Here is a 23,397-nt window from a genome sequence, read left to right as displayed (position 1 = left end):
CCGTCTGTCCTTTATTAATTAAACAATTACGCCTAGGGCGAGCATGTACATCAACCTGCTAGATTTCCTCCGCTTTATTTGAGTATCCCCGATTAGGGTAAAATTGTTCAATATTTTTCTTGGTCTTGGAATCCACGTCTGGGTTTTCGACCATGTCCGGTACTTGTCTGGGTGTTGCACCATTCGGGCGCATGGGCCAACTAAACTGGATAAATTATCGAGCTAAGGAGTGATGTTATCAGCAGTAATGGATAGCTAGGTTATTGAATACCAACAAATGCAATGAAGTTTCATTTCAATACTCAAAGGCAAAGGCGCATACATCAAGTTCAAAGGCAAAATATACATGTTTACAGACCATAACAAATTTACAAATGAACAAAAAAAACTGCAGTTTCTGGAATACCATACAGTAATTATTAATTTGACACCGAAGGTGGAAGGAGGTTTTGTTTTCACTCCTGTTTGTTTGTTTGTTACTTGCAAAATTGAAGATTTTTTCAAGTATATTGGTTAGTCGATTTTGTTATTCTGTCTGTCTGTTTGTCTATCACCTACAGGTCACAATTTCAAACCGATCTTCACAAAACTTCACCACATAGTACAGCTTCTCATCAGGAAGAAGCTTATTGTTTTTGAGGTCAAAAGGTCAACATAGGTCACAGGTCAACAACTTGGGTGCGATTTCTAAAATCCTCAATTTTCATCCAATTGACTTGAAATTTGAAGAGGATTTATATATCAGGTCTCTGAATTCAACTAGCCAATTATTTTTTATGTCAACATCAACCAAAAGGTCAACATAGGCCTAAGGTAAACAATTAAGGTGGTATTTATAAAATCCTCAATTTTCAATTTTCATCTGATTGACCTGAGCTTTGATTAAGATTGTGAATTTTAATCTTAATGAAATGGACAATTTGATGCATCCATGGCAACCTTTGGAGAGGGGGGTGGATTTTGCAAGTATCATACTCTGCACGACGTCTTTTTCTTGTTTGTCTGTTTTTCTGTTTGTCTGTTTGTGTGCAGGATATCTCAAAAAGTTGTGGACGGATTCGGATGAAACTTGGTGGACAGTTTGGGTGTGTGACCTCGATGAAGTGATTCATTTTTGGTGAAGATCCGAATCCGGATCCAGATATGAGAATTATTTAATTTTTTACGTGATTATTCACCATTGAGAGATCGGGCCAAAAACGATATATGGAATGATATTTCAAAAATGTATGGGGCCTGATATGTTCTTGTGGATCAGGCATTGTGTGGTGGAGGTGTGCGCTCTGCCCTTCGAGTTTTTTTGTTTTCATGTCATATTCCAAGACGTGTTATTAATTCGTTGGCATGATTAAAAGTCATTTTGTGGTCAGAAATGGCTGAGAATGTATGAGATACCCTCGAGGAACCCTCTAACCCCAACCATAACCCACCCAGGGGCCCAAATCCTGGCCTGTAGTGTTAACACCTGAGACGGGCACTCTTTCACCGACACCTATAACTGAAAGTACTACTTGCATCACTGTGTTGTAATAAAATATATATTTTGGCATTACTCCTTGTTTTTACAGTCTTTTAAATAGGTTTTAACATGTACTTTTCCCTCTCCGTTCCTATCCACAGAGTGCATTTTTTTCATGCTGTTGACCATCTTTTTTCTCCTGACTCGATGAATGGGGCAATGCAGCATGAGGGCTTGTCCCGTTCTGTCCGCCTGCGTCGTGGCAAACAGGGATTTGGCTTCACCTTAGCTGGCGAACGTCCAAGTGAGCTGGTAGCTGTTCTTGCTGGAGGTCCAGCTGATGTCATGGGGCTACGGCCTGGTGACCGCCTCCTTACAGTGGGTGGTGTATGCGTGTGGGATGCAAGCCATGCTGACGTTGTGCGCCTGGTTGGTCAGGAGTCCAAAGAACTGACCTTCACTGTAGAGCCTGCGGACAGCAAGTGGTCCAGGCCGCAAATCTCTGGCCGGACTATCAGTGCTGCTTGCCACTCCCGTAGGACTGGAAGCCTTTCATCGTGTGATCAGGAGGTTGCAGATACATTACTACCCAGTGATTCTGCCAGTGATTCAAGTAGTGGACTGGGCTGGGTGGATCCAGTCGAAACTGAAGTAGAAGGTGACACACCTCCTGAACTGAATGATCAATTCGACCCTGATATTCCAGAATTTCGTATGCTTGTAGGATACCTGGGCTCGGTGGAATTGCCGACTGGGCCTCAGAATGTGCAAGCTTTGGACCTCTCTCGAGTGCAATCCTGCATTGAAAGGATGCGCAACAAACACCGGCTCCACGCAATGGTGTTAATGCGGTTTTCTCACAATTGCATTCAGTTACTTAATGAAGCGGGTGAAATACTGGCGAGCTATGCAGCTGAGACTCTGGCACTAGCTGTTCCATACCATGAAGACCATCAGCTGTTTGCGCTGCTTACTGTGCAGGGCACGCAGCACAACCACATCTCAACATCGAGTGAATTTCATGCATCTTGTCATGTATTCCACGTCGATCCATCTTTGTCAGCACATGGAAACCACTGCGCCATTGCTACACAGTTTGGGTTTGACTGCACCACTGACCAAGATACCAATGGCTGTTTGGAGTTTCCAGAGACATGTCTTTCATTGCTGTCACTTATGACTGCTCTTTATAGGGACATGGGACCCATGGTGGGAAGTTTGAGGGAAAAGGCAATGGCTGAAGATGCAGGAATAGTGAAGTCCCCATTCGACTCGTCACCTTCTTCTACTGAGAGCTTCAAGGAAAACGGCCTATTGGACAGTGACCGGCAGCCTTGTAGATATGGGAAGACTGATGAATGGCAGAAGTTTTTGAATCTGCCAAACGTACCACAGCCAACGTGCAGAAGCAAAACGGATCCACAGCACACTGAAATTGGTTGCACCACCCATGGAAAAAGTCTGTATGGTCAACGGAAACGTGCGTCTTTGCCTACGCCAGATCTACCACCACCAATGAGAGCACTTGAGATGAACAAGTACAACATCCAAGCAGAATTGAACCAACCATCATCCAATAAGAGTTGCAACAAACGTTTTTTCAGGAGGTTGTCTGTAACGAGCAGGGATATGAATGAAAAGGTACGTATGAAACGAGCCGTTGATGTGATGTGATGTGCTTTTAGTTTGGATGCATTCAGTTTTGCACCAAGGTGGTGTTGGTCACTGTGAGGTCAACATTCGGCATTCAATGTGGTAAAGGTCAGTCCTTCGTGCATGGGAAACATTTTTACACGTTTAGCGATGTTGCTCTGTTTTGGTGGTGACAATTGAGGTGACACTCCACGGGAAGGCACGTGCCATTGAGTGAGAAGGGTTTGCAGGTTGCGGTATTGTTATTTTAGAACTTGATTTCTAAAGTGACAGACAGACATTTTGCTTGGCACTTGTATTGCCAATTATGGCGATGGCAGGTTTGTTTTGCTAACTTTTGCAATTGTTGTTCATCTGCCGTGATTGGAACTCTCGGTCAAGAGCATGGAGCAACATTAGGGACAAGATCATTGTAACATGATGGGAAAACGTGGAGGTAGAAGAAGATTCATAATGAGAAAGTTCTGGAAGTTTGGTTTGTTGTCACATGGCGATCGATTAATCGGGGAGGTAGTTTACCAAATTTTAAAGCAATGCATCTATTTTTGTGAATAAAATGGTTCTAGTAGTCATTCGAAGAAAGACTCTTCAAAATGGTATAATTAGCATCACCCTTCCCAAAGGGACGTGTGTGTGTGTGTGTGTGTGTGTGTGTGTGTGTGTGTGTGTGTGTGTGTGTGTGTGTGTGTGTGTGTGTGTGTGTTTATTTAGAGTCAATGCTTCTTTAAATTGCAGTACTCCATTACCTGTGGCCAACAAGTGAAAGGTTTTCTGACAATAGCGTCGCACAGTCTGTGGCAGTCTATGACAAAATGACATTGTACGAGATTTAGCACCGATGTTCTTGTTGCAAATCACGTCGGCCAATGTATGGCGAGCTCAACTGACATCTTTCTTGTGAAAATTAATTTTGGGGGGGGGGGTATTGTGAAAAGACAAACTCCTGGTTTTCCCCAATATTTGTCCCTGATGATCAGTTTCTGTGTTGTCACAACACGGTGAGAGATCTCCACAGAATACCGCGAAAGGGGAAATGTGCCATCAATGATCATATACAGATTTGCAAAAGTCTATATCAGTATCAGACTTGGACAACAATTATCATAATTGTCAGGAAAACGCCATGACAGCAAGGACACCATGACAGCAAGGTCGCCGTGACAGCAAGGACGTCATGGCAGCAAGGACACCATGACAGCAAGGACACCATGACAGCAAGGTCGCCATGGCAGCAAGGACACCATGACAGCAAGGACGCCATGACAGCAAGGTCGCCATGGCAGCAAGGACGCCATGACAGCAAGGACACCATGACAGCAAGGTCGCCATGGCAGCAAGAACACCATGACAGCAAGGACGCCATGACAGCAAGGACGCCATGACAGCAAGGACACCATGACAGCAAGGTCGCCATGGCAGCAAGGACACCATGACAGCAAGGACGCCGTGACAGCAAGGACGCCATGACAGCAAGGACGCTGTGACAGCAAGGACGTCATGGCAGCAAACAAAACGCAATGAAAGCAAGGACGCCATGACAGCAACGACTCCATGACAGCAAGGACTCCAAGACAGCAAGGACGCCGTGACAGCAATGACATCGTGACAGCAACGACTCTGTGACAGCAAGGACTGCATGACAGCAAGGACTCCAAGACAGCAAGGACGCCGTGACAGCAATGACATCGTGACAGCAACGACTCTGTGACAGCAAGGACTCCGTGACAGCAAGGACTCCATGACAGCAAGGATGAGTAAAACACCATGACAGCAAAAACAGATATCACAGAAAAATGTTTTAAAACTACTGAAGACGATGAAGAAATATAAACATTGAGGCAATACCTCCTGGGTACTCACCTGGAAGCATCTGGATAAGGTAACCAGGGAACCACCGGTAGGCATGGATGACCCACAAACTATGTCACGGAGTTGAAAGTAAATAACGATGGATTTTTTTTTTAAATGCCATGAACAAACTTTGGTACATCACGAGAGATGAAGGTTGTGGTAAAGTTTCATCGGAATTGTGTGAGTTGTTTCTGAGAAGAAAGCAAATACATATTTTGGGGGGCAACCCCCCCTCCCCCCATAGACCCTGATTATTTTTAATGGTGTGAACAATCTTCGGTACATCACGGATGATGAACATTGTGGTAAAGTTTCATCAGAATAGTAGTTTCAGAGAAGAAGTTGAAAGTATTTGTGGACGAACGGACTGACAGACGGACGGACGACGCGCCATCCCATAAGCTGTTAGTTCCAGGTGAGCTAAAAAGCTGAAATAAATAAAGACCAGCAACAGACTATAAGTTAAATATCATCAGGTGAAGGTGGTTAATTTCATGATCATATGAACCACTCCCCATGGAAGAATCAATTTGAAGGGAGAAAGATTGCATTGATCTAAACGAATCCATCCTGGGACACATCTCCACAGTATGTCACCATATATACCGCCACCCAAAATGAGATCTGTTCAGTAGTCGCATCGTTTTGCAATTTTTTTATTTATTTATATCCTCACCATTCCTGAACGACAATGTTTTGAATTTGGTTCTCAGCAGTTAATGCTCAAACGGTTGAACCAAGACGTATACTAAACATGCTATGTCCATTTCATCGATACCTCGTAGACGCAGTAGAGAGGGTGGTTCTGCAGGTAAAGGTGCGGAGTGGTTAAAATCCCTTTTCGGACAAGGTTGAGTGCTCTCTCAAATTTAGAGCAAATTCAATCCAAGGTTATTTATTTATTTGTTTGTTTGAATGGCTACTTTCACTTTTGGCATGATGTCCTTTTAGCTCATTGGGTCCCTTGGTGGTCATATCACCCTACAGTGTTCACTCCATATTTTTTTTGTGGACAGTAAATGATCATTTTGACTTGGATGGCATTTTGATGTGATCACCCTTTCGAGGTACGCAATGTCATATGGGACCAGCATGGAAGTGGTTAACCAGGGTTTTGATGGATCTTGGATGTTCCATGTAGTAGTTTAATCCGGTGCTGTTATATTGGGAAGGGAACGCTTCACCAGATAAGTTTTTCTGCTCAGAGACAAAGGATCAACAAATTAATTATCCGGCTTTATTAATGAAGGTTTTTTTTTGGGGGGGGGGGGATTTAGGATGTATCGAGGGTTTTAGGTTGTATTCAGAGAGGGATCATTTATAAATCAAAAGAGGTGGTGTTAACATTGTACAGGAATTTAGTGAGGGTCACATCTACAATATTGTGTGCAGTTTTGGTCAGCACAATTCAGGAAGGACATGCATACCATAGAGAGGGTTCAGCGCAGGGCTACTAGATTGATTCCGGGCCGAGCTAGACTCAGCTATGAGGAACAGAAAGGTAGTGGCAGCAGAAACAGTAGATAAGTTTAAATTAGAATTAGATAGGTACCTGGAAGTTATGGAGATGGAGGGGTATGGGAATGTTGACATCACTTGTCAGTAGCTTGAGCATTGATGGGTGATTGTGTGAATCTGTGCTGAGTGTGATGTCTGTGAGAGGGTCTTGTCAAGGGATAGTGTGTGGTCAGTGTTGTATATTCTTCAACCTAAAACCACCTTTACCCACCCCCACCCCCCCAAAAAAAAACATTTCCCCCCATTTTTATCACCCTTGTGATATCCCTGAGCATGCCACACTGTTCTCATCCCACTCCTCCCCCATTCCCTCAATGAAATGAAGTTTTGAAGGATTTAGTAAAACTGGTGTTGGTGTGGCGCAGGTATGATAGGCCGAATGGCCTCATCCTGCATCTAATTTCCTTGTATTCCTTGTTATGATGTTGAAAATAAGATCATTGATGATGATGATGATAATGATCAACTCGTGTCCACAGTTATAAAATGAAAACACAAGTGAAGTTTAGTGACACATGCTTGATGGGCAAAATGACATCTTCCTGAATTGGAGCATTTTTGTATTTATTTTTTAAAACAACAAAAGCATCAGTCGTTTCACCATGCGTTCGATGTCACATGTCATCAATGAATGTCACATCCTTGCGTAATCTGATTAGTACCAACGTGAATGAGGTAACACATCAAAATACATCCATCCATTGGGACCATATCTGGACAGAGCGTCGGTGCTGCCAAAGCAGTCCCCCGAGGCGAGTGGGCACAATCCTTGATGGGTCACTGCTCCAACACAGGATACCCTAATGGCTCGATCATCCCAGCAAGCTGGTACTCATTTTGCCGACCTCAGAAGGATGATGGGCTCAGTCAACCTCACCTGGTATTAATTCAACAGCCAAGCAAGATTTGAACTCAGGACCCCCAGGATCCCAAACCGTTAAGCCAACCGCAGGCACGCATTAAAATACATGAACAATAAGAAGAAAAAATATTTTCTGTGTTGAAGACCGATGACCATTGTAACCGGTACTTCCCTGCTCTATTCACATAGCAATGGCCTCAAGTTAAAACCTTGATTCAAACATCAGGTGACGAAAGCTTCAAGATTGAGAAATTATGGCCAATCAGCAGACACTATTTGGCGCATGATCACTTTCAGACTTTGGACTCTGATCTTCAGTTGCAAGCTTTGCCACAAGGTAGTACCTGTTTGCTTTGGTGGATTCTTCGTTGATGAATTTTAACACAAAGATGACTGTTTTCGAGAATTTCATTGAATTGAAAGGAATTCCACATTTTCATGGAAATGGCTCATAGTTTGGTACCCTGCGGAACCACTTTCAACATACCAAGTCGAGAATGACATGTTTTTCAGGGATACGGTCCGTTCCGCTACCTGTTTTCGGCACCATGAGCTGCACCCACGGCCAGGTCGGGCAAGCCGAGCAAGCAAACGAGTTTCACTTGGTACAAGATCCACGACGTAGTCAAACAAAAACTTGCTTCGACACGCAGCAAGCGCCGCACAACCGACACGCTCAGGCCGGGGCACGCCTGATGGTCTTTCACGTCATTTACCCAATTGCGTTGCCTAAAAAGAAACAGAAAAAAAGTGACATTTGTTTTGGCAGCATTTTTTTCTTTCTGCTTCTTGTAATGTAATTCGAGTTAACTTTTCCAATTATATCTACACCTTGTGAATGCCAGGTGCATTGAGTGTCTATTCAGGAACTCCTTTTTACCCAAAAAGCACTTCTGAGCAACAATGATTCAACTGAATTGTCCGCATCCAATGGGTAACCGGCTGGTGTTCCAGAAACATGTTCCTAACGAACTGTTTTTGTTTTGTTTTGCTTTCCTGGATGTTTAACGAGTTGATGACTTTAACCGAGGATCCTTTTGATGGCAGACCGCGCCTATTTTCATCCTTGTCCCGCATTTGGGACAAATCTCACAAACGTTGTGAGACTCACAAAGGTCTGCAAGATGCACAAAGCATCTTCTCCAAATGCTAAAAAAGTCTCAAAGAGGGTCGATGAGGGGGAGTGGGGGCAGAAGGCACTACCCCCAAAAAATGACCATGCAGACCTACATCCTGATCTGAATTTCCTTCCAAAGGGATGACACAACATAGCCTCGTGATAGATCAGAAGAACTGGTTTTTCTGGACTGGTATTTAAACTCTGGGTGCTCATGGGTTGTGTACTCCCTTCGAAACACCACTTTGTGCGGTTGAAGTATCGGACCTTCTGAGCGTTGAGTTGGTTCTGCTTGTGTTCTTGTTTGCAAAACTTGTGTTGATATGAAAATTCCCAACAACAGAGTGTTTTTTCAATATGTTGTTCCCAAAACCGTTTTTATTTTTTTCCTTCTCCCTTTTAGGTAGTGAAGAGTGACAGGAAGAACCCTGCCAAAGCATCTCGACGGACCTCCTTCAGGCGGTTGTTGGGCAAGGGTAACCCCAAGCATGGATTCACATACTCTGTGGACGGATTGGATGTAAGCACAAGTGGGTTAACAAGAAGCTTGGAGGTTGTTTCAATGCATTACGAGTTGTGGTGATGATGTGGTCTTCCGTAGTTCTCTCCAAAAGTTGACCATTGAGATATTGTTGGTGGTGCCAAATGATAGTCATGTTAGGACAAAAAAGATTGATGGCTTATGAGAATTAAAGTTGAACTTCTTCTTTCGTACGCAGCACGTGGCTGTGAGTCGCATCATTGGCTGAGGGCATGGCTGTACTGCTGTTGCAGTGCCCCCTGTAGGTTAGGGCAGGAATTTGTAACTTGTTCAGGGTGCCGGTGATGGCTTGCCTACTCGTCACAAAGGACACCGTGGGATCTTTAATGTCCGCCAACTAACAGCGACATACAGGACACCCGTTTTAACGTCCATCCGAGGGACGGCGCACACATTGAGGAATCACCCTGCCTGTGAAACATCAAGACGACAGGGTTGTTTTGTATACAAAGTCGAGGCTCGTGGAAGAGTTAGAACATATAACAAATGATGGCGTAACATAATAAAAGGAACCGTATAAAGAGAGGGATAAACACGGCAACACCAGGGTTGAGGGACAAAACAGAGGGAGACGTGGGGAAGAATGAGGGGTCGGGAAAACACAGAGGGTGGACAAGATAGAAACAGATACAAACTCTCAGGATGGAAAAACAGGAAATTTGGAACGAGGTGGGCTTAGGGAGGGTTAACGAGGGTAGAAAAGATCATCGTTTTGGATAGGGGATGATCTGAGATGGCTGTGAACAGCTGTCTTGAAGACCTGGAGGGAAGAATGAGATTGAAGAGGATGTGGACATTGGTTCCACAGTTTTATAGCTGGGCCAAGATTCGAACCTCGGCTAGACGGTGGAGAGCGGTGGAGAGGCGAGTGTGTTTACGTCCCGGCCATCGTGTCAGGCAAAGGTGTGAACTAAAGAGGGTTATATACAGGACAAACAAAAGGATAAAACATTGAAATCACCGATTGGAAAACACACTTTGTGGAGGTTACTGAAGTTTTAAATGATTTTAATTCTGTGTCTGTGTCTTTATCTCCGCACCTCCCTCCCACCTTCCACCCAAATGTTGGGTTGGCCTTGCAGATTGGTTACTTTGTTGTCCAAAGTTCAGACCTCGAGGCCATGGGATTCGGGAGTGCAGTGTTTGGGTGTGGGACAAGGGGTAGGGGAGGGGAGAGTTGGACTAGTGGAATCTGCGGCAGTTGATGATTTGAATACTTTGGCCACGAAGCTGCAGAATGTGTCACCAATGGAAAAAGAAGAAGTAAAACATGAGTTTAAAAAAAGATCAATCACTTTATACTCTTCACAATATATAACATACCATACATATATGTATATATCAATATACGTTATAAACGTGAAGAAGCTTCACACACATTTAAGTGCAAACAAGATTGTTTTTCAAAAAAAAAACTTCTTTATTAACAAATGCAGCACTTATGGTGTTTCTTCACGATGTTTTACTCTGCACCTTCCCTGGCAATGCTCCAGTGGAGTTGAAGGAAGTTTTGTTTTCCTGCCAGGTCACCACTCATTGGCTGCTTTGTTCTCCCTAAAAGTGCCAGAATTGCGTAAAAAATATCATTCAGGAGCTTTTGCTGTGATGCCAGGTTGGACATTTCCCAACGATGCCAAATAAGAGTCAAAGAACGCCGCGTTTATCTTCCCTTCAGGACCCTCTGCCTTGTCTCCCCCACCCGCAGGTCACAGCTGCCTCCGATGGCGGTAAGTTTGCTGAGTGTTTGTCGGGAACGTGGCGGGAAAGGTTGGTTATTTACAGTGGTGCACCCAGTGTCATTCTCGACTCCCAGCCCCTATTTTCCCTCAACCCCTCCACCCCTTCCCCCGCTGCCCCTTTCCTCGCCCATGCTTTCCCTCCCTGATTTTTTTCCAGCTTAAGGAACACTCATTATGTAATGGAATACATCACGTTGAAGTGCTAAGCCAGGAGATGCCAATTTGGATTGTTGGGGAGATGGAAATCTTGTCCATAATTATCGACTTTATGATGACACTGAAATGCAAAAAGTTTTAAACTTGGAACTGTCACGTTCAGAACAATCATTTGACAACACCAAACGCGCACACACTGAAAAAGTGATACATCGAAAGCTTGTAGGTTGCTTTGACGTGGTTCAAGGAAGTATGCGTGAGAATGGTAGGTTTGTTGGGGTTTTTTTTCGGAGAAATTTCTCGGTGACGAATGTCCCTGGCGGCTGCAGGTAAGGTGAGGTGTGTCGCTTCAGCTTGGAGCATTGAACACGTTTTGGGACAAAAAAAATTTCTTTGGAAATGAAGAAAACTCGGCAGATGTAATGACACACAAAATATTTCCCCAGAATTCAGTCAAAGCACCAGCCATAACTTATGTAACGCATTTCAATGCAATTTCAGGCACCGCTTCGAACACTAACGCGAGGCCAAAGACCTGACCAATAATTACAGAATGTTTCATGAGAAACCTCCTTTCCACACCGCCCCCCCTTTTTTTCCTTCTCAAGAAAGGCAAGCATGAGAAAATTCAAGTTTATGAATATTTGCTCCATTGATAATAAATGGTGTTATGAAGATATTAATTCACAGAATCAAAATGTGGTATCTCGAGCATCGGAGCCAGAACAAAGAGGGCATTGTTGAAGTCCGCCGGAGTTAGTTGCATATGACAGAGCAGCAGAAAAAATAAGTCTGGCGAAAAATTTGAAAGGGTTATGTAACGCAGGCTGAACCAATCCCTCAACCCCCCCCTCCCCCAATGAACCCTCTCATTCCCCGGTGCTCCAATCACAGCATCACTCTCCGTGTCATTGCACCAACTGTCTGCACACTTCTTGTATACTGCATAATATGTCCCATATATTAGAATGAAATAGACATCGGTTTAATTTACCATGACATTTATTACCATTAGCATCGACATGTTTGTTGATTTTGAGTGAGCAAGAACAATGTGAGCAAGAACAATAGCCTGTGAGCAAAGTTGAATATCTTATCCGATTCCTGATGCATTTCAAAATTCTTATCCGTCAGCCTTGTTGGTTTAATACATTTTCAGTGCTTTCAGTTGTTGCATTGTTGTTGCTGGATATGCAAGGTGGTGCTATTTGTTTTCATGTTTTTACCTCCACCACCGAAGGTGGACCGTGGTTATGTTTTCACCCCGTCTGTTTGTCTGTCTGTCTGTGAACACGATGTCTCAAAGAGTTGTGGACAGATTCGTATGAAACTTGGTGGATGGAGTTGGTCCGGTGATGAGAACAAGCCCATTGCATTTTGGTTCAGATGAGGATCCAGATCTGGCCTAACAGTGGGATAAACAACATAAACTGTTCAGTGTGGTTGTGGTATGCACTCTACCGAGTGCCCTTCTATTTTTTTGTTTGTTTTGTGAGAGCGATGTTGAATATCATATCTGAGTCCTGATGCATTTCAAAATTCTTACCCATCAGCCTTGTCGTTTTTTTTTTTTTTTCTTTTTTTTTGTATATCATGTCGAGGCTTATGTAAGAGCTAACACACAAAACATAAAACAAGGTCAGAGACAAGAGGGGCAGGAGCGGGAAGCACAAAATAGTGGGGAACAGAGATGGTAGGAGATCTGTGGAAGGGAGAGGGATGGGGGTGGGGAACACAAGATGGACACTACAGGAACTTTCAGGAGGGAAAGAAGGGGAATTTGAAGGAGGTCGGTTGGGTTGGATTAACGGGGGTAGAAAAGATCAAGATTTTGGATGGGGGAAGATAAGAGGTGGTGGTGAACAGCTGTTTTGAAGGCCTGGAGGGAGGAATGGGATTGAAGAGAGTGTGGGAGTTTGTTCCAAAGGCGAGGAAAACGAGGAATGAAAGAGTGAAGGTGAGCAGTGGTTCATGATTTTGGTAGTATCACCAGAAGGGGGTTTTTGGGGAACCTCGTTGAACACCCAGTGGAATTATAGGGGGGACAGGTCACAGACAGAGCAAGATTACTACGTGTTAAGTGCTTTTCGTTGTTGGATTGTTGTTCCATTGTTATTGCCCGGATATGCAAGGTGGTGCTGTTTGTTTCTTTTTTTATGTTTGTTTTGTGAGAGCGATGTTGAATATCATATCTGAGTCCTGATGCATTTCAAAATTGTTGCCCATCGGCCTTGTCAGTTTAATACGTTATCATTGCTTTTTGGTATTGGATTGTTGTTGCTGGATATGCACGGTGGTGCTGTTGTTGTTTTTTTCTCTTGCCCCCCCCCTTCCTTCCCACCATCCCACAATTAACAATGCACTCACTCTTGCACTCACTCATGCATCATTGATGTAGTTTTTGGTCTAGTATGCCAGCGAGCGTCTTCAAGTCACAAAAGAGAAAGTCACAATGCGGCACAGCGAGCCATGACAAGTCGTTCTGAAACTGGTTCCGCCATCGCCGTGCGTTTTAGGGACGAGGGATGTTGCTGCCCAGATAATTCGATCAAATAGTTCTCTCTTCCCGGCGAAGTTGAACCATTCTCTGGGAAGATGTGTCGTTGCCATGATCAACACACTTTCTGCTCGACAGGAGTTTGGTACAGTGTCACGTTTCTGGTGAGAACATTTATCTCACCGTGTCATATGTCAGAGTTGTTCCTGCCTTCAAGAAATTTGGGGTTTATTTCAGGCGGTTGAAAGGATTTATTTATTTTATCTTTGAGATAGTCCGGGAAACTTTTAACAAAAATGAATTTTAAACTTTAACTAATCGCATTTGAAATTTAACATTTCTCCTTTATTTATTTATTTATTTATATGCAATGCTGAGTTGTCTCTTGAATCTTGTGTATACAAAGTGGAGGCCGTGCACATGAAGCGAAAAGCGAGGTTAAGAATTTTGCTCACTTCTGTCTGTCTGTCTGTCTGTCTGTCTTTTTCACGTTAGTTTATGATTAAAGAACAACTTCATTTCAATTTAATGTTATACTTTGAACATGAATCAGAAAACAAACTTGGAGTTTAGTCGTGGGCTACTTTGGCTGATAAGAAAAAGATAATTCTTTTTACTCTGTCTGCCTGTCTGGCAGTCAAACAAAATTTAAAACAATTCGAAACAGGAAATTGGCTGTTTTTAGTGACGCCGTAAGGGACACAAACAACAGTTACAAATCACTAATGTAACGTGTTACATAGAGTGGTGTAAAAGGCGCTGCAGCAATGGCGGAAAACTTCCAGATTTTTTTCTTCTTCGACCTTTAAAATATTATTTCGATTGAATTATAAACTTGAACACCATAGAACACAAATTGTCTTGTTGACACTTTCGAAACCTTTCCCTTTTGCTGTACTTGGACAAAATATTACAGCATTTTACATCATCGATGCCTGTTGTTGGCTTAATGGTTAGGGTAGTGAACTTTGGATCCTTGGGTCCTGAGTTCAAATCCCGCTTGGCTATTGAATTAATACCAGGTGGGGTTGACTCAGCCTGTCATCCTTCAGAGGTCGGCTAAATGAGTACCAGCTTGCTGGGATGATCAAGCCATTCGAGTATCCTGTGTCGGAGTGGCGACCCGTCCAGGATTGTGCCCAATAGCACAGGAGACTGATTCAGCAGCACCGACGCTATGTACAGAGTATGTGGTTCCAATGGATGGAAGGATTTTCTGTCATCACGACCAATCAAATTTGCCGCTCATCGACCCCACGCACGTCCTTTTTTTCTCAAGACGGCACGGGGTAATGTGTTCTATGAACTCTCTCGTTATTCAAGAAAAGGATACAATTTGTGATGGAGATCCTCAAATTTTTCATGATATTAACTTGACCTTTTTTATAAAAACAAAAAGTCTTTTCGGTTCAATTCATTATCGATTTTCTCTTGAATGATAATATATAAGTAAGCTTGATTTTTTTTTTTTTAATACAGCCATTGAGGCTCACGAAAGAGCAGTTTTGTTTGATTCATCAATTGTCTGTGCAAAAGAATCAAAGTGAAGAGAGATTACGTTTGCAAATCTGGCAAGGCTGCAGGTTTTGCACTCAGGATACAACACCCCGATTGTTTTAGTTTGATTTGTCCTTTCCTCGCCCGACCATGGTGATGGGATAATTGGCTTGTGAATCCGAAGTGATGTGACTGGAAATTGGCTACTGGAATAAAGTTACGCTCGAAAGTCAAAAGACTGGGAGGGCAATTAAAGGCCAAGGTTTAGGCAGATGACAGAAACAGAGTCCAGGCAAAGGAGGCACACGGTGCTGAGTCTTTCGCCGCAAGTCCTTCGGTTGTGTTGAGTTGGGGTGTTGTCGCGAGTCAAGATTGTATTGTTTTTGGGGTGGTATGCGCTGTATCTCGGCCGTAGTGTTGTAGTCCGACGCGCATCGCTGGTCGAACTCCTGTTCCAGCCTTGGGTACTCACATCGGAAACTTAGGACTCTATTTGTTGCATGCAGAGCTCAGCGACATGGAGCTGCGCCCAAGCAGCAGCATGAAGAGCTTGCAGAGCAACAGCAGCCTTCCTTGCAAGCCTGGAGGTCGCTGCTACCAAGGTCGTGTCGCTAGTTGGGCGATATCCTTCCAGAGGCTCCTGCAAGACCCACTGGGCCTGCAGTATTTCACGGTGAGTGACCCGAGGAAGAGATTACGGAAATGCGACGACTATCTTGAGGCCTTCAAATGATCTTCCATCACCTCGTCATAAATATGTACTTGGATACAAAATGCTGCAATATCATGTCAAATTGTGTATTTTGCAGGATTTTCTGAAGATGGAATTCAGTGAGGAAAACATTCTCTTTTGGCTTTCTTGCGAACATTTTAAGAATATTCCCATATCAGAAGAGAAGAGGGTAAGCTTGCACACCGTTTTGCAACTGTGGTGTCATCTTGTTAGTCTTCTTTTTCTTTCACATGCAGCACATGGCATCACTTGCTGGGGGCGCAGCTGTGCCGCTGATGCACTGCCCCCTGTGGGTTAGAGCATGAATTTGGAATTTGTTCAGAGTGTCGGCGACGAGCTCGCCCACTCTTTCCGAAGGATACCGTAGGATCTTTAATGTCCACAAACTAATGCCGGTAAACGAGATGCCCAGTTTAACGTCCATCCAAGGGACGGCACACACATTGATGCCCCACCCTGCCTGCGAAACATCAGGATGACAGTTTATATCTGGATCAAGATTCAAACCCAGGCTAGACAGCTTAGAGGTGAATGTGGATATCTGGCTATCCTGTCAGACACAGTCTTGTTGGTGATCACGAGATCATGGATGTGTGTCATTGCCCTCACTGTATTTTTCTGCTTGTTGCTTCTTTTTCTTCTTCTTGCGTATCGCAGCTTGGCTACTGGGTAGCTGTCATTTAGTTGGGGCATGACTATGCCGATGATGCTGTGTCACTCTACCACTACACTGGTACTCATTTCGCCGACCTTGGAAGGATGACAGGCTGAGTCAACCCCACCTGGTGTTAATGCAGTAGCAAATGCGGCTCGAACTCAGTACCCTAAGATCCCAAGCCAGCCACCCCAACCACGAAGCCAACACCAGGCTTGCGTGTTGCTGAATAAGTGTGAGAATTAATTCAAGTATGGATGTGCTTAGAAAAAAAAACCCAAACCCTCCATTTTATTCACCATTCATTTATTTGTCATGTTCTTATTTCAGATGATAGCTGAGGTCCTGTCAGAATCAATGCCCTGGACAAATGAAGAAAAGGCTTTTTCTGTCGAATACTACAGCGAAACGCAATCCTTTGTCCAAAGAAAGTTCAAGAAAAAATTGATTTCAGAGATGCCCCGTGCAAAGAGAGAACATTCAAATGGATGAATCAATTTCAAGAGCAAGGAATGTCTAATGGGGCATAGTACCACCCGTTGAGGTTCACCAGAGACCCTTACATTCAGTCAAGTGCACAGCCTGGTGTGCAATGAGCAAGCGTGCAATCATTGGACCATTCTGGTATAAAGAGGATGACAGTAATGCCATGATCATCAACTCGAATCGCTGCATTATAGTGCTGAATGAGTTCTGGGCTGCTCTTGGTCGCAGGAGAAGCTTTCGAAGAGTATAACGATGCTTTCAGTTGGATGGGCAACCCCCTCACACCACATATGAGTCGCGTGAGTGGGTGACGCTTCAGCGTCACGTTGTCTCCACATTCCCCTGATGTGATCCCACTAGATTTTTTTTTTAATCTTTGGGGATATCTCAAAGACAATATGTACATTGATAATGCAGGAAGCATCCGTGAGCTGAAACAATCAATCGCAGAGAAAGTTTGGTCCATCCCACCGACCGAATGTCAGTGCGTAATCAACAACTTTTCCCGTCATGTTCAAATCTGTATTCAGCGCAGAGGTGGACATTTGGAGCATGTGATTGACTGAGTGCCAAACTAATTCGTCTTACAAGTTACAGATCTGATATTTGGTACACCTGCGTCACATGAAACATGGCACATATCCCTGAAGTTTTATGTAATTCAGAATAAAAATGAATGTTTTGTGGATATTTTTGAGAGTTGTTTTTTCTTTTCTTTGTGGCACACTCTGTAATATGGACTTTGTGACTCTTGGTAGAGGCGCAAGGCTGCTGAAGAGATCTACGACATGTTCCTGTCCACCACAGCAACCCGACCTATCAATATCGAAGGGGCTTTAAAAGTGGGTCCCCAGCAGCTTGCTGACCCGCATCCTGCCATGTTCTCGGCGCAGCAGCAGCAGGTACAGTTCAGAACTTTGTAAACGTTCGCATTGATGAATGTTATGAATTCGGGAGTGACAGTACATGCCAGACTTTTTTGGCAATTTGTGGATTTTCTCTTTCTTAGTATTGGTCGAATTATCAAATTTAATAATGAGGTTTTACTCCCAACCCGTGCCCCCCTTTCTGGCACCAAGAAAATAGCAAAATGGGTTGTTAACACTATTTTGTAGTGCTTTATAATCCTATAACTTAATTTTGTTTACACGTCTGCACCGTCGATTTAATTTAAATATTTCCCGCTTTTATATCAAATCGTCACTGGAATGTCAAATGTGCTGTCAGAACATCACAATACCCTCTTGTTTGTAGATCTTCAATTTGATGAAATTTGACAGTTACACCCGGTTCCTGAAATCAGAGCTTTATCAACGCTGTCTGCTGGCTGAGGTTGGAGGTCAGGGCCTGCCACCGATGACCTCTCGCCGCAGTTCGGAGCCATGTGTTGGTTGGGATCTCGACATTGCCAAGCAGGTATTGTCACATTGAAATAACAGATTTATTTTTTACTGATGAGAATACATCTATGTTCCAAAACACAAAGCTGCTTTCTTCTAGCAAATGCATATTTTGACTGTGATTCAATCATGAATTTGGCCTGCTGGTTGCATCATTAGTGAGGCACCGTTGGTGCATTGCCCCTGTAGTTTTGGACAGGACGTTGACCACCAGGGTAGATACACACAATGGCCTACTCTTTCCAAAAGGCACCGTGGGATTGTTAATGTTCATCATCGAGTCCAAACAGATTGGATACCCAGTTTAACACACCTCTGAAGGACGTTGTTCTCGTTGATGCAATGCTCTGCCTGTGAAGCACCATGGCGACGGTTCAGTCAGCTCAGGAAATGAACTCGGACTACACAGCTCAGAGGTGTGTGCGCTCCCTCTGAGCAATCTTGCCACCCATACGAGGGTTGGAGGAGTGTCTGAAAATGATCTTGACAATACATGATTTTGTTAGTGAAGCATTCACACAGTACAAGATTAAGCCTGGTGTTAGATAATGGTTAAAGTGACTAGCTTAATATATTAGGGTCCTGAGTTTGAGCCTCCGTTTTGCTGTTACATACCACCAAGTGGGCTGACTCATGCTTGCCATCCTTCTGAGGTCGGCAAAATTAATCCCAGCTTTCTGGCAATAGGGCGCATGGCATCAGTAGCACAGCTGTGCTCCCAGCAATGATGCAGCCAGCAGCTGCAGGCTGCATAAAAAAAAACAAAATACAAGATTCAAAGTTTTATTCCATTTTGCACATCGTTATAATAAGAATAAAAATACACTGTTGCAATGGAAGATGTCTAGATGATGTTATTTTTTTGCAGTTTTTTATTATATAAATGTAAATCGATCATAATGTTAGTTTCCGATGTATAAATTGTATAAGATTGAGGTGGTTGGGATAACACATTTTTATAAGAGAAGGCGCTTCCAACCAAAAGTAAAAACTAGATCGACTCAGCTAATTTGAACAAAAAATTGAGAGCAGACCTAGTCTCAGGCAACGTTTCGCCGGCTTCACAGCCGGCTTCATCAGGCATATATATATATATATATATATATATATATATATATATATATATATATATATATATATATATATATATATATATATATATATATATATGCATCAGGCTTTCTAGTATAGAAATATATATATATATATATATATATATATATATATATATATATATATATATATATATATATATATATATATATATACATATACACTAGATGACCCGTGAACCCATTGGGTTCCCGTTGTGAGAGCGGTTGATTAAAAAAAAATCATTTCAAAAAAGGAACAACAAAAGATAGCTCCAGCGAACAAAACCACTGAGGTTGTTTGCATTGATCAAATAATCCCGGAGAGTACTTCACTGAATCGGGTATTGATTTTGTGAATAATTTTTTTTGTTGCCCGATTTGAACGAAACTTGATATTGCACACAGCAGGAGAATGGTAAGGTGGCCCTAAAATTTTTGCGCTATCGTGTTCCGTTTTGGCTGTATTTTGGGAACATACATACTGTATATACAAAATGAGAGTTTTAGTAATATACGAGACGACCCGTGAACTCGTTGGGTTCCCGTTGTGACAGTGGTTGATTAAAAAAAAATCATTTCTAAAAATAAAAAAGATAGCTCCAGCGAACTATACCGCTGAGGTTATTTGCATTGATCAAATTTTCCCAAAGAGTACTTGACTGAATCGGGAATATATTTTTAATAATTTTTTTCTTTGTCCAATTTGAACGAAACTTCATACTGCACACCGCAGGAGAATGGCAAGTTGGCACGAAAATTTTTGTGCTATCGTGTACCGTTTTGGCTGTATTTCAGGAACATACATACATACAAACATACATTCATACAAGATGAGAGTTTTAGTAATTTATATATATGTATATATATATATATATATATATATATATATATATATATATATATATATATATATATATATATATATATACATACATACATATAGTTGTGGTTCTACAAAACCGCGTGCCTCTAAGGCAATGACATCCAACATACTGTGATCCCCAGACAGTTATTTTGTTGGTCTTCGTGCAGTTAGACCTCCCCTCATGTCTTGTGGGTTAGGCCTAAGTCACATTTGCCACGGCGGCCGTAGGGTCTCCAAAATCTACGGCCACTAGCAATTATATGGCGGCCGCAGTATTTCCACGGTCACACAATGTAGCAGTCACATATGTTTTTATTTTTCAGGAGCCGCACGGCGTATTTATAAATTGTGGAGACCAAAAACGTGGGGTTGTCATATGGTCTTTGATTTGATGTCGCACGGTGACTTTAAGGGGGCCCTGCGGCGGCCATAGAATTTTCAAGGCAGACGCAAGGCGACCGCAGGGGGGCCCTAAGGCGAACATGCGGCCAGACGGACGGTAACGGGTGGGTTTTTATTTATTTATTTATTTTTACCATTTCTTTTGTTTCGGCTTGTCGAATTGCTACGGCGAACGTAGAAATGAAAAAAGTTATAACTCCGCGTTATAATTCCACGGCGACCCCTACAGCCTGCAAAAGATAGCCAAACGGCGTAGGGCCACCCTGAGGCCACCGCAGAAACTCTGCGGCCGCCGCACGTTTCTGTCAATTCAGAGGGCGTACGGCCACCGTATCCTCGCCGTAGAGAAAATGTGACTTCGGCCTTAACGGCACAAAATGCATTGCGTGGGTCTCGTAGTTCGGTCTAGTTACCATTTCATATTCTGATTCCTGCTCAAACCCTTTCCTTTTAGCCAGAGTACAAACAAGCAAGCAAGCACACAAGCCATTCAATAGGAAATTGATAATAAGCACACCACAATGCCTCTGCACACTATACCGCCCACGCTTCGCGTGCCATTATTTCATTCAGATCTGCGCACCAATCCCCAACCAGCATTTCACCTTCCTTCACACATAGCTAACCAAACCTCACCACTTAGACCACAAACGCCTCCCACACAGGGGAAAAATATTCCCGCACCCCTCGTACCACTGCATCGCTGCAATCCGCCACTCTATATGGAGGAGTACTGCACGACTCGGGCTGTCCTCGGGACCGCGCGATGCTTGGCCAAGCAACATACATCAATCACTCGACCGCATCTCACCGGGGACGTCGCGGGTGAGCACGCGGAATTTATACAACCCTCATCCAGTCGCCAGACCAGAGCAAGACAGGACCAGCGAGAAGGGGTCACAACAAGGGTGATCCGGGAGTTTGGTACGGGGCCCTGGTGTGCATTTTGGCTCAGGAGAGGGGACCCGTGAGTGGCGGGGAAAGTCCGTTGCTCTTCGACATTCAGACTGTACTCAGAGCATGTACAGGGCTGGGGTGCCGGCTCAGGAAGCATACCCTACGTTGAGTCAGGAGCTTCGACCCGTGCCAAAACAGATGAGCAACTGAGACAATTTCCGGTCCCGGTGCCTGGCAGGGCGTGGCTTGGGACGCAGTAGCCCAATGGAGAAGCAGGATTCGGGTCACAGCGCATCACTTTGGGTCTCACCCCACCTTTCGCCTGGGGTTTATAAAAGGGGGAGCGCGGAGCTGATAGCTCTCTTCTCTTCATTGCCTCTTGTTCGCTGCCTCCCCTTTGCTGGCTCTTTGCTCGCTGTCTCGCTATTGGTGTGCAATTGCCAGGACGTGCTTCTTCTTGAGAGCTTGATTTGGGGCAACTGCCGAGACTCCCTGCCGTGCTGTTAATGTTCGGCCACCCCCGTGTAGCCAGATGGACCAGTGCAGAGGCCACGTTGCCACGAGCCCAGGCAAAGTGATTAAGCAAGAGATAATGCGCCACATCTCGAGGTGGGAATGCCCAGGCGTAGCGTCCCACGGAGGTACACGCTACACAAACGACCTTTACACGGCTCGGTTAGGGATCTTTCGCGTCACGCATCTCTTCTCCTCTCTCTTTGTCCACCTCTCTATCCCATCTTCTTTGGATGCACAAAGAGCAATCATTATTGACTTGCAATCCCATTTTGCTCTGGCATGACACTGCACCCCCCATATTGCACTACACCATACCTCCCACTCCCTCACCTCAGACACCACCAGTATTCCTCCCACCTAACTCTCCCTAAGCGTTCTGGGTTGCGTTGGTCTGCCAATCATGCCAGGTATTGAGAGTTCATTTATCCTTCCTCATCTGCTCTCTTTCTCACTGGGCTATATCTAATCGTGTGTGTGTGTGTGTGTGTGTGTGTGTGTGTGTGTGTGTGTGTGTGTGTGTGTGTGTGTGTGTGTGTGATGGTGCCTGTGCTAATTTACGTCAAGATTGTAGAAGTTATAACGGGATAACTCTGCTCTGTGTCTGCTTTTGGAAGATTGTTTGCCTTTTGCTGCACCCCACAAATTCCTTGCTATTCCCTGCTGTACATACAAATAAACTCCATTCAATGTGCCACATACTTTTCTTCTATATTGTAAATAAATGCTTTGTGTAGAAATGTTCCCAGCTCGTTTTTGTCTTTTCTTCCATTAGTGCAGCATGGTTCGCACCCTAATTTAGCTGGGACGTTATTCCCCAACGATCTGTTTCCTAGTCGGTATATACTTGGCAGTTCCGCTCGGCTGCATCTGATCTGGTAAGGTGATCCGGTTTGAGCAAGTGCGTACCGAGGGCATGGTCCCAGGTAATTAGATCATGTGACCTTTCGGTAAACAGTCTTCATTCGATGGAGGACTCTAAGTCGCGGAGTCGAGTTATTGACGTTAATAACGAGTTAATAACGTCACAAAGTTATTCGTGCGTGACAGCCTGCGATTCTGGAGAGCCTGGTGGGAATCCGAGGTCGTTCACCCCTCGGTTTTTGTTTTTTTAAGTATAAAAAAGGTTTTTTTAATTGTTTCATCAAGAAGAATTTCTTGGAACGATGCAATTTTGAGAAGCAGAGTTGGATGGAAGTTGCTCAATGGCTGGCTTGTTTGAGTGCTACATCTCACTGGTGGGTTTTACATAATGATGGCTACGACTGTTCGAGTTCAAGGTTCACCAGATTGTCTTGGACTCCATTCGTATGATTACCTGATTTAATGACTCCACCAAGTGAATTCCCCTGCACGTTGGGGAGGCAGGTGTCGAGGATTCCATGTGATATTGTACCGATTGATGTTTTTTTTTGTGGAAAATATTTTTCAGTTTTAGAATTTACTTTTTATTATCAGTTAT

General features: G+C 43.8%; 1 protein-coding gene across 5 annotated transcripts in view; it reads left to right on the top strand.

Moving 5' to 3' along the window:
- The window catches only part of LOC147015009 (regulator of G protein signaling 12-like), a 66,587-nt gene that overhangs the window by 5,102 nt on the left and 38,088 nt on the right, over positions 1-23,397 (top strand). The window contains exons 2-9 of one of the 5 annotated variants that reach the window (XM_085849290.1): positions 1,033-1,117; positions 1,621-3,100; positions 8,864-8,980; positions 10,707-10,728; positions 15,397-15,563; positions 15,700-15,792; positions 17,523-17,666; positions 18,019-18,180. In XM_085849290.1, coding sequence (XP_085705416.1) covers positions 1,667-3,100; positions 8,864-8,980; positions 10,707-10,728; positions 15,397-15,563; positions 15,700-15,792; positions 17,523-17,666; positions 18,019-18,180 — 2,139 coding nt within the window. In that variant the 5' untranslated portion in view covers positions 1,033-1,117; positions 1,621-1,666. Of the gene's footprint in view, positions 1-1,032; positions 1,118-1,434; positions 1,505-1,620; positions 3,101-8,863; positions 8,981-10,706; positions 10,729-15,396; positions 15,564-15,699; positions 15,793-17,522; positions 17,667-18,018; positions 18,181-23,397 lie in introns of those variants that run through there. The other 4 variants (XM_085849288.1, XM_085849287.1, XM_085849291.1 and 1 more) reach the window with 4 other exon arrangements.

Source organism: Eptatretus burgeri, chromosome 12 (assembly GCF_056783735.1).
Source record: "Eptatretus burgeri isolate ZD-2024b chromosome 12, Ebu_testis_v1, whole genome shotgun sequence".
Lineage (NCBI taxonomy): Eukaryota > Metazoa > Chordata > Myxini > Myxiniformes > Myxinidae > Eptatretus > Eptatretus burgeri.
The sequence above is the reverse complement of the archived record's forward strand: the minus strand, read 5'-3'. Positions and strand labels throughout refer to the sequence as shown.